We start from the raw sequence: 12,287 nt of genomic DNA, 5'->3' as shown, positions 1-12,287 counted from the left end.
TGCTATACCTTGTCCTCCTCTCTACCACTTTTCATAATATTGCCCAGCACAACAACCAATCCAAAAAAGTCAACATTTCACAACAAATCATGACATAAAACATCTGTTCGGTGCAAAACTCAGGGCTGGAAACCAAGCCTTATGATGAACGGTTGAGGGAGTTGAGTATGTTTAGCCTGGAGAAGAGGAGACTGAGAGGAGATATGAAAGCCATGTTCAAATATTTAAAGGGCTGTCACATGGAAGATGGAACAAGCTTGTTTTCTCTTGCTCCAAAAGGTAGGACTCAATCCAGTGGCTTCAAGTTACAAGAAAGGAGATTCCGACTGAACATCAGGAATTTCTGGCGGTAAGAGCTATTCAGCAATGGAATGGACTTGGGAGGTTGTGGACTCTCCTTTTGGCTAGCACTATTAGACAACATCGTGAGATTCACAGAGCAGTTCAAAATTCAGTTGAACATAAGTTAGTTTTATTTGCAGACGATATACTTTTGTTTATTTCGGAACCTCAGACTAGCATACCCATCTTGATCCAAATGACAGACGCTTTTGGTAAAATATCAGGTTATTCTGTTAATTGCTCCAAATAAGAATTGATGCCAATAGGTCAAAATTTATTTACACACTCATTCAAGAAATATCAATTTTGCCCCCCCCCAATCTATTTAATATCTAGGTATGTTAATACCAAGAGATATAATACAGTTAGTTACATTTAATATGAATAAATTAATAAAAGAGGTTTCTTAAGATATCAATAGGTGGAAGTCATTGAACCTTACCCTTTGGGGAAAGGTGAATGCTCTCAAAATTAATATTATTCCCAGATTCATTTATATCCTGAGAAGACTCCCAGTTTCTACATCAGGATCAAAGGTAAATTCATTATTTAGGAAATGCCTTTGGAGCAACACCAAGAATATCCTTGCAGAGAATGCAGCTACAAATTAAAGGAGGCGGTTTCAGAAGCCCAAGTTTGGAATTACCGTATATCACTATGCTTGCCTACTGTCAAGTACTAAATATTGGAATCTCACTGTGGCCTTAATCTTCCGATATGGGCAATCCTAGAATATATGTACATAGCACCTTTGGTTGGTTAGAAACTACAGTGGTACCTTGGAAGTCGAACGGAATCCTTCTCAGAAGTCCGTTTGACGTCCAAAATGTTTGGAAACCAAGGCACGGTTTCCGATTGGCTGCAGGAAGCCCCTGCAGCCAATCGGAAGCTGCGGAACCCATAGCGGATGTTCGGGTTCCAAAGAATGTTCACAAACTGGAACACTCACTTCTGGGTTTGCAGCGTTCAGGAGCAAAAACGTTCTACTTGCAAGGCGTTCAGGATCCAAAGTACGACTGTATTAGGATCTAAATATTTGAAATCTCAGGTGACTCTGGAAACAATTAAATCACTTTTAAGAATATGGGATATATTGGCTAATAAAAACAAATTTGATCCATTTTCCCATGTTTGTTAAGAGGCCTGAGAGTTGTTAGGAGATCCCTGTTCACTTACACAGATCAACAGTTCTCAAAGTTACCTGGGAAGAGGGATTTATTATGGAGCAGGAAATGGAGCAGGAAAAATGTTACGTTATAATCCCATAAACGCATAAAAATACCTATTGAGCTTTGGGTTCTTGTAGTCCAAAGCTTGACTTTCTTTCTGGCATTGTTAGATGAGCATTTTGGGAATTCTGCGTTGTACATTGTTTTTAAATTTTCCTATTTTTAATTATTTTAACTGTTTGTGTTTTTTTTTTTTTTAATCTTGTTGTCACTTCGAGACTTTTGGTATAAAGCATCTAACCAATATAAAAATAATAATGAATCTTCACAGCATTGTTAACATCCATGGGGGAATTGTTTTCTCAATATTTATTTATTTCTCTTCCAGAACAGTATACACTTTCCTAGTTATTCATGAAATTAATCATAGCTCTGTCATTGCCCAGCCTTATTTTAGTAATAAAAGCTGTTAATAATTTCCATATATCTCTATTCCATTTTTCTACAGATTGGCATGCTTCCGTGTTCTTTATTTCTTTGTTTCTTTCTTACAGTCAGCATTCTAGCACCTCCTGTAAGATTGCTAACCGATATCCTGTGTTTCTTCTTTTACACCACTTCACAAATTGTTTAGCAGTTCTACCTGTGGAATTAGCATATCTCCAATTATCTATAATATGACTTTTAAAATGCCTTTCCATAAACCTTTTGTAAGTATGAAGAAAACCATAATCTTTACAATTACATCTCCAACATTTACAGGAGGAAGCAGTGTACATTTTCTTTATTGCTGCAGCGGTGTTACATGCCTGCCAGAAGACTCTAGAGGAATTTTCTTTAACAACCATTTCTCTTCAAATTGCAGCCCCTGCGTCACAAACATATTCCCCCTGCACGATAGGCAGTGCTTGAAGAGTTATGTTATCCCACTGTCTTTCATGAGATCATAAAACCATCTCACTTCTGAACACCGGCAACAGGACTGCTCTCTGTAATTCTCCTTCCCATTGTCTCATACAGCCACACTATACAAGGGCTGCACAGCCACCAATATACTACAAAAGTCATTTATCCAAATTTATATGTATGTGTTTGCATTTATATTGTTCAAAAGAGTTAAAATCCTAGCCACTCTACGGTCTCATTGCGACATAAAAATAAATTATTTAAGTGCAAATACCAGGACCAAACTGGTGAATAATCTTGCACCTTATGACTCTCCTTGCTTGTTCCATAGCCATGACTATCTCCATGTTCCCTGGCTTCACACACACACACACACACACAGAGAGAGAGAGAGAGAGAGAGAGAGAGAGAGAGAGAGAGAGAGAGAGAGCTCTTACTTCTGGCCAGGGGTTGCAACTTGAATAAAATATGGGGGAGCACAGGTAAGCCCTGCCCCACATAATCGATTACAAGGCACGGTGCATGCACACCATTTGAATGGCGGTGCCCATCAATTTTGCAGGACCCAGCCCCCTCAGTTATTTTATAGCGGGGGTGCAAGAACCTCAGCCCCAGGAGTCTTGGCTTTCTCTTGATGACTCCCTATAGCTCAGCTCTGACAATCTCCCCTATGCAAAACATAATGTCTAGTCTGTTTGGTCTAATGAACTACTAAGAAGGTGGCTTCCTGTGTTCCCTCGTCTCAGCACTTGAGATCTTCTACTCAGATTTCCATCCTACACTGAGGCCAGGATGGTCTCCCCTTATAGCAGGGACCTTACAGCAGCAGCAGTAACATTGTGAAACGCCCTAGCAAGAGGGAACCATACTGCTACTCCTTGCAAACGCAAATAATGATGTTTCAGTTTATTTGAAAATAAACTGGTTTGTTTTTTACCCCCTGGCTTTTGTATGGCTTTTGTTGCTTCCTGCTGTTCTTTTTGTTTTTATTGTTTGGTTTCTTTAAGTGGCATCAGTTTACATACAAGATGTTTTATTAGTTGTTGAACTGCTTTTAGAAATTCATATGAAAAAAGGGGCACATTTTAAAAAATATAAAAATAAGCAAATCAATGCAGCAGGAGGGGAAGAGAATCGCCAGTCATGCGGATAGAATCTACATGTGTACAGCTTCAACAAAATTCACAGCTTTCAACTGACAAGTTAACAGTGGACAAGAGCACAACGCACAAGATCAATATAATGCACACTCCCAACACACCTTAGCCCCTGTGCCCACCATCCATTGCCACCTATTACAGACTTGTCCCATATTTCAGTGTAAAACACTATGTCCTGTATTGAAGCAGTTCTGTCCTATATTTCAGGTCTTCTCCTCCTCCTCCTCCTCCTTGTCTGTCTGTCTGTCTGTCTCTCCCCAAATGCATGTATTTGAGGGATCCTCTCCAAATGCATGTATTTGAAATGGTGTGAAAGGTCATGTATTTAAGCTTTGGGTAGCCAAGCACAGACAGGCTTACAAATGTGTGTGTGTGTGTGTGTGTGTGTGTGTGTGACAAATTCCAGAGGGGCATGCTGTTAGGCTGCAATAGATTGTAATGGATTGCTCTGAAGTCACTTCAGCACCAGATGAAACAAGAAAGAGCCTCCCCTCAACTGCTCTCCCCACCCCACCCTGTCCTATATTTTGCCAGAACCAAGGTGGCAACCCTCATCCATAACAACAGGGAAGTTGCAGAAATATAACTACTATATTTGTCCAGGAGCTGATGGCCTGTGTGTTACATTTGCCATAGGAAAGTAATTCAAGATAATGCTACCAAAATGCAGAATGAAGAGCTGTGGGTGGGGGAACAGATGAGTCAGAAACTCATTGCAAAACAGTTCAGCAACCCCCACTATGAGAATCATTGAATCACAAAGCTGGAAGAGATGCAAAGGCCATCCGGCCCAACTCCTCAATTGAGACAGAAGCCTTTCGACCCAAACATTCCTAAGAGATTAGCCTAGATTCATTCCATGGGATCCTCATTGCAAGATTCATAGGTCTAAGTTAGTATAAGGCAGCTCCCTGTGTTCCTATGGTGTACTGTTGCTTTAATATATGGAAACTGTCCTGGAATTTGATAGTGAAATGTGGTGGGTGGGTGTATAAATGCATTTCTCCCCCAGTCTTAAAAGGTAAAGGTAAAGGTACCCCTGCCCGTACGGGCCAGTCTTGACAGACTCTGGGGTTGTGCGCCCATCTCACTTAAGAGGCCAGGGGCCAGCGCTGTCCGGAGACACTTCTGGGTCACGTGGCCAGCGTGACATCGCTGCTCTGGCGAGCCAGAGCCGCACACGGAAACGCCGTTTACCTTCCCGCCAGTAAGCGGTCCCTATTTATCTACTTGCACCCAGGGGTGCTTTCGAACTGCTAGGTTGGCAGGCGCTGGGACCGAGCAGCGGGAGCGCACCCCGCCGCAGGGATTCGAACCGCCGACCTTTCGATCGGCAAGTCCTAGGCGCTGAGGCTTTAACCCACAGCGCCACCTGCGTCCCTTAGTCTTAATGGTGTCCAAAACCTATCATTCCTGCATCATACAGTTGAGACAAAACTATTTTAAAAATGACCAAGTGAATGAAATCCTAACTGGCAGGATAGTAGCTCTGAAGTTGTTGAAGTCTGGATGATCCATGTCACATTTACCATAGAAATGAAATGGTGGAAGAACTGCCTGAGCTGATCTTAGCCTTGGGCTCTTCCCTCTCTCAATAAACAGAATGAATTCTAATAGCTGCTCATTTTGGCATCTCGAGGGGCTCAAAATTCAACAGGTTCTAGTATAGGGAGGGTGGTGAGGCCATTCTGATGCTCTGCTAACCTCTACCTCTGTCCCTGTCAATCTGTCAATCACACTCAACAAGGGAAGAAAGGGAAGCATCACTGGCTTGGATCAACAGGCTGATTGTGTATCAAAGGTCTATCACACAGATGATGAAACAAATTTATTTTCTTTTGATCCAGAAGATAGGGCTTGAACCCCATGGTTTCAAATTTCAATAAAAAGGGATTTCTGCTAAACATTTGGAAGGACTTCTTGATGGCATTGAGCTATTTGACAATGGAACTGACTGCCTCAGAAGATAGTGGCTTCTCCTTCATTAGATGCTTTAAAGCAGAGGCTGGATAGCCATCTATCAGGATGATGTAATGATGGATTTCCTGCACTGGCAGGGGAACTGGTTTAGATGAACTCTGAATTCCCTTTCAACTCTCTGATTCTGTTACTGCAAGGCCTAAGCAACGGAAGTTGCTTTTAATGCCAGGCCTCAAGAAGTGAACATTTGAAGCAAGAGTGTGCGTGCCTCTCAGCATTACCTTGCCATTGAGTAAGCTTCACACATATGACATTAGGGGGTATGTGTCCTACTTTATAGAGGACAGTCCTCTATTTCAAAGGCGACCAAGTCTAGTTTAAAGAAAAAGAACCACACAAAGCAATAGGAGGGGTCTTGAAGTTGCCCATCAACCATTTGGATCCCTTCCAATCGGGATTCAGGCCTCACCATGGGACTGAAACTGCCTTGGTCGCGCTGGTTGATGATCTCCGGCGGGCTAGGGACAAAGGTGAGAGCTGTTTCCTAGTTCTGCTGGATCTCTCAGCGGCCTTTGACACCATCGACCATAACATCCTTCTGGACCGTCTAGAGGGGCTGGGAGCTGGGGGCACTGTCATACAGTGGTTCCGCTCCTTCCTCCTGGGCCGTGTCCAGAAAGTGGTGGTGGGGGATGAGTGTTCAGACCCCTGGGCTCTCACTTGTGGGGTGCCTCAGGGTTCTGTCCTCTCCCCCATGCTTTTTAATATCTATATGAAGCCGCTGGGAGAGATCATCAGGGGGTTTGGACTGGGTGTTCATCAGTATGCAGATGACACCCAGCTCTACCTCTCCTTTAAATCAGAACCAGTGAAGGCGGTGAAGGTCCTGTGTGAGTGCCTGGAGGCGGTTGGAGGTTGGATGGTGGCTAACAGATTGAGGTTGAATCCTGACAAGACAGAAGTACTGTTTTTGGGGGACAGGAGGCGGGCAGGTGTGGAGGATTCCCTGGTCCTGAATGGGGTAACTGTGCCCCTGAAGGACCAGGTGCGCAGCCTGGGAGTCATTTTGGACTCACAGCTGTCCATGGAGGCGCAGATTAACTCTGTGTCCAGGGCAGCTGTCTACCAGCTCCACCTGGTACGCAGGCTAAGACCCTACCTCCCCGCGGACTGTCTCGCCAGAGTGGTGCATGCTCTAGTTATCTCACGCTTGGACTACTGCAACACGCTCTACGTGGGGCTACCTTTGAAGGTGACCCGGAAACTGCAATTAATCCAGAATGCGGCAGCGAGACTGGTGACTGGGAGTGGCCACCGGGACCACATAACACCGGTTCTGAGAGATCTGCATTGGCTCCCAGTACGTTTCCGAGCACGATTCAAAGTGTTGGTGCTGACCTTTAAAGCCCTAAACGGCCTCGGTCCTGTATACCTGAAGGAGCGTCTCCACCCCCATCGTTCAGCCCAGACTCTGAGATCCAGCGCCGAGGGCCTTCTGGCGGTTCCCTCATTGCGAGAAGTGAGGCTACAGGGAACCAGACAGAGGGCCTTCTTGGTAGCGGCGCCCACCCTGTGGAACGCCCTCCCATCAGATGTCAAAGAGATAAAGAATTACCTGACGTTCAGAAGACATCTTAAGGCAGCCCTGTTCAGGGAAGTTTTTAATATGTAATGCTGTACGGTTTTTAACACTGATTGGGAGCCGCCCAGAGTGGCTGGGGAAAACTCAGCCAGATGGGCGGGGTATAAATAATAAATTATTATTATTATTATTATTATTATTATTATTATTATTATTATTATTATTTAGTATCTGGACCACCAACCAAGCAGGCACACAGGTCATCTGATCACAGTCTTCCCCACCAAGGTGAAAAGCACTGTATTGCTTTTTAATTTATAATAATAATTTCTAAATTTGTGTCTCTATATAGCACATGGAAATCTTTTTTCAAACTGATGTCACTCTTTATTGATGAATCTTAAGTAGTCACCCTAACAGAGTTCCCAGGAGGAAAAGGTGCTATCTTTGCCGATTAATCACTGCCAACATTCACTAACACAGGGGCATTGAGTGTTGTGCTGTATGGAATAATTCAGGTTTTCTCATGGCTGTGTGAATGGACTCACTCTTTCCTAGTAGAAAAGGAAATGAGCGAAGAGCTTGGAAAATGTCCACCTGCATTCTCAATTACATTTAAATTTCCTCCCACTATAAAACTAGGGCAGGTCTTAGGTGGGGTGGTGGATGCTGTCCTGTTGCCGGTGTAAGATTCAGCTGTAGTCCAGTCAACTTCTGAATGTGGAAAGAGGGACCATCTTGTCCTTCACACCAAGCATAAAAATTTATTTGGCTAGCCTTGCTCCTCTTTCATTCCAGTTGCCTGTACACCCTCAGCCCCACAGGACTTCATGCCTTGGCGGAGGGAGGGGGAAAAGTTGTATCACACAAGAAGTTCTGTGGGCATTTCCACAAGCAATGCTAAGAATGCTTTTCAGTCTGGAATGAGTCACTTGTGAATGTTATTGATATGCATGCTCCAGGATTTCAAGGCAAGTCCTGTCTCATGAACCTGTTAGAGTTATTTGAGAGAGTCAACAAGCATATAGACAGAGGTGGTCAAACTGATACAGTGTACTTAGACTTTCAAAAAAAGCTTTTAACAAAGTACCTCACCAAAGGTTCTTGAGTAAACTTTGCAGTAATGGAATACAAAGAAAGGTCAAGAGTTAGGGGTGAGCTTTGTGGTGGCCAAGTTTGCTGATGATATGAAATGGTCCAGGGTCATTAAAACAAAAAGAGATTGTGAAGAACTCCAAAAGGACCACTGTAAACAGAGGGCTTGCCCAGAATTCCCTTTGTACTGTGTTTTTCAGGCACAGGCATTTCCCACAGAAAACCACCAGTGCCATTTGTTCCGATTCAGCAGTAAAACATGGTTTTTCCCAGGGAAAAGCAGGACAAAAATATATATATATATGTCCACTTTTTCTATGCAATTAATATAGAAAATATTTTCTCCCTCTCTCATAACATTAGAATTTGTGGACATCGAATGAAGCTGAATATTTGTAAGAATCAAGACAGGAAAAATAAAGTTCTTATCTGTGCAGGGCATAGGTTCAATATAATACGATACGATAATCTTTATTGTCATTGTCCCATACAGAACAACAAAATTGAAAAAAATCTACATCAGATATTCAAAAACCAACAAGCCTGCTATCCCAGCCTGGTTAACCCCCTAAAAACTCTGATACTCCATAATTAAATACAATATACTCCCACAGAGACTACCTTACATTGCGTTTAAAACCAAAATTGCATTTGGATAAAAACTGTTTCTCAGGCGGCTAGTCCTAGTCTTTATAGCCCTGTACCTTCTTTCAGAAGGCAGAAGCTGAAAGAGATCATTTCCAGGGTGCATACTATCCTGCACTATCTCTGCAGCTTTCTTATGACACCTGGAAGCATAGATTTGATCCAAGGTGGGAAGAGTGCACCCAATTAGGTAAAGTCACTTCTCCAGGAGACAGTGATGGCCACCAACTTTGGTGGCTTTAAAGAAGATTAGGGAAATTCAGAGTGGACAAAGCTATCAATGGCTACTAGCCATGCTGGCTAAGTTCTACCTCTGCTGTTGCTGGGAATTGCAGGTCAGCAGAGTCCTATTGTACTCATGTCTTGCTTGTGGACGTCCCACAGGGATCTGGTGTGCTGCTGTGAGAACAGGTTGGTGGACTAGATGGGCCATTGGTGTGATCCAGCAGGTTTGGTGGGTGGGTGTACAGAATAAAATTGCTTTAAATTGGACTGGCATTCTAGGCGATACAAATTTTTCATCTGCATTAAAAGTGAGAAATACAACCTTCTCCCCCCAAAAAACACAAACACATAAATTAAAGTAACTTGAAGAAAATCACTATTTTAAACACTTTTCTTCACTGATATCCCATGTAGGCTTTTGTATTCATAAAATACTGGGTCATGCCAGAGTGAGCGTCTTTCAGTCTGACAATCCAGTGTGAGGACTCATGCCAGAGCACCGGACCAAAAAACGGGACATACTAGGATCCAAACAGAAGCTGGAACTGGCTTCTGTGACCCAGACACTTGGAGGGTATGCAATGTATCCTGCAACCCACCAAACACTTCCAGGTGGCTGTACGTCCATTGCAGGGCACAGCCGTGGGGGACAAGCTGTCCTTCAAATAAATAACGCCTGCCGCCATTCTTTTTTTCTTCTTTTTTCATTTAACAAAATGCATATATTGCTTGTTTGTAACAAAACCTCTAAGCAGTTTATCAAAAAAATATCAGTTTTAAAACGGTTTGTAATCCTCTCATGGGAGGCCTCTGATAAGCCTTGATGGGCCAGACTAAAGGCCTGTCTGCCTATCTTCCCAAATATCTATGGGAAGCCCCTGCTGCCAACACTTGTGGCAATGAATTTCATAGTTTAACGAAATCCAGAAGCCTCACTCCCTGACACTCTCTCCCCCCTCCAGTTTTAGCCAAATCATGCTTCCGCCACTCTGGGTAGCCTTCTAAACATAGATTCTAAAGATAGGACTGACTTTTGATGTTGGCAACATTGGGTACCTTGCCTATACCCCAGAAGGAGGTCCACTGTGTGTTCCCCAGAGTACCCTGCTCTGCTCCACCTCCTTACTGTTCCTGCAGTTCACCTGACCTCTTCAAGAACACAAGCAAGGAGGAGTAATTTCCAGAGAGGTAGCTGCATTAATCCGTTGTAGCAAACCAACAAAGAGTTATGACACCTTGAAGGCTGTCATATTATGGCATAATATTTCATGGGCTGCAGTCCCCTTCAGCAGATACATGATCCTAAATTGGCAAGAATATGTGCACATGATTTGGGGAAATGGGGAAATATTGAGGTCAGAGGGATATAAAATGGAAAAAGAATACAGACTCTGACAATTCTATTAAAAGCTAATGCATAATATAATGACCATTAAGAAAGCATTTTGTCATAGCACTGGATGTCTTAGCATTGGATAGAGGAGGCAGATTGGCAGACTTTGCTCCTGCCCTCTCCTCCTGGGCAGTGGTGCACATTGGGCTCAAAGGGAATGTTGCCTATAGCATGGAGGTGGAAGCATTTTGCCCAAGGGCCCCCCAAACATGGTGTCAACACTGGCTATGTAACCATCACAAAGGGGAAAGGGCCAGGATCCCCACTAGCCCCCATTGGCCACCTGTAATCCAAACACTGTTTTTATCTCCCCGTGTTAGGAGGAAATTAGCAGCAAATGATTTTGCAATCAAGCCAAAAGCGATAGTAATACAGTCTCACAAGAAGAAACAGGTGGGACCTAGTTTTGAAACGGTAAAGCACGTAAGAGCCAAACAGTTAAATACATTTGCACCTTCGCTCCTTCAATGCTGCTTCAACGGTGCAGCTAATTGTTTACAAGCTAGAAGACTCAACAATTGTTAAGCCGCACATTTTCCACAGTAGCTGAAGACTTCCCCTTAGAATGAATTCAGACTGAGAAATATCGCTGCTGTTTACTTACCAAAAATTCTTTAGTGAACTCCTCTTTGTTGAACTTTCTGCTTTGGGCTGTTTCCAGATTTTGCGTGATAATCTCTCTTTGATCCATTCTGTAAAACCAGGTGAAGCTGAACTGTTAGAGATAAAGATGGACATGACAAGGTCATGCTTCGGTGGAAACTACAACGAGGGGGGGAAGTTCCTGTCGAAGTCTGTGGTTTACTTACTTCATCACAAGACCTAAAGGAAATTAGTATGTGTGTAGCACCCACTGTGGGGAAATTAAAGAATTATTCCACGCTGGGCCCTAGTGCCTCCCTTTACAAGAATGAAATAATACACCGTTTTTCAAAAATAAAAGGCATTCTGCTTTGCTTGCATTGATTCTGCTGGACTTGCTGCTCAGATTAGATTCTTGAGAACCAGGTCATCCTTGGTCTGAAGCAATTTCCACTTGATGAACTGGAAAAATCCCCCTATAAAAATCAGCTCCAGAAAAGCTGCATCTGATCCCTGATAGAGATCACCAAAGGGATCATTACCAAGGCTCTCTTCAGTCACCACTTTGAAATATCTCTGTGTAGATAAGCAGCCTTCTCATTCATCCATCTCCCCCTGGAGAGGTGGCTTAACTTCTAAATGCATTAGTCACGCCTCAGCCCTAAACTTTGCCGGAAAACTCCAAAACATTCAGTCATCACCGCCCTTTCACACGGCCTGGGATGAACTTTGTGAAGCCACGTCAGAATCAGACATTTATGTTAGAATGTTGAAGTTACACAGGGGTCAATGAATAAGAGACTAGCCAGTTCCTGGAATGCATGCTGTCTGAGTGACTGTGCTGTGAACATCCATACACTGTCCAGAATATCTTTAGTCAATCACTGCTTTTGGAAAACTAACTAAAAACAGAATCCTGGTTATCCTTCCTACTTAACTCACAAAAATACTATGCAAGAAATGCAGAGCTTTTCCGCCAAAGGGGAACATGGCCCCCAGCTGTTTATTGGCTTCCATATGTGGATGACTAATAATTGTGATTTCCCATGTGCTGTGGAGAAAATCAGATAGTCAAAATAGAATCTAAATAAGGCAAAGTTTATTCTTCTCCAATTTGGCTTTCACCACAAGGGGTTTTGACGGAAGAAAGCACATATCAACCCAAAACCATTCGCTGTTGATTAGAAATGACCCCAAGCATCAGCATTGAGTTCAAATTTTCATATTAAAATGGGAAACAACATCTCACCTATAGCTGGACAATATTG

General features: G+C 43.1%; 1 protein-coding gene across 4 annotated transcripts in view; it reads right to left on the bottom strand.

Moving 5' to 3' along the window:
* PTPN22 (protein tyrosine phosphatase non-receptor type 22) overlaps positions 1–11,463 on the bottom strand; it is a 42,422-nt gene extending 30,959 nt beyond the window's left edge. For 2 of the 4 annotated variants that reach the window (XM_083745897.1, XM_083745896.1), the window contains exon 1: positions 11,042–11,236. In XM_083745897.1, coding sequence (XP_083602023.1) covers positions 11,042–11,128 — 87 coding nt within the window. In that variant the 5' untranslated portion in view covers positions 11,129–11,236. The other 2 variants (XM_083745895.1, XR_014566025.1) reach the window with 2 other exon arrangements.
* Between the last annotated feature and the right edge of the window lie 824 nt (positions 11,464–12,287).

The sequence above is a fragment of the Podarcis gaigeae genome (genome assembly GCF_964106915.1).
Source record: "Podarcis gaigeae genome assembly, chromosome: 6".
NCBI lineage: Eukaryota > Metazoa > Chordata > Lepidosauria > Squamata > Lacertidae > Podarcis > Podarcis gaigeae.
This window is presented reverse-complemented; position numbering and strand designations above follow the sequence as displayed.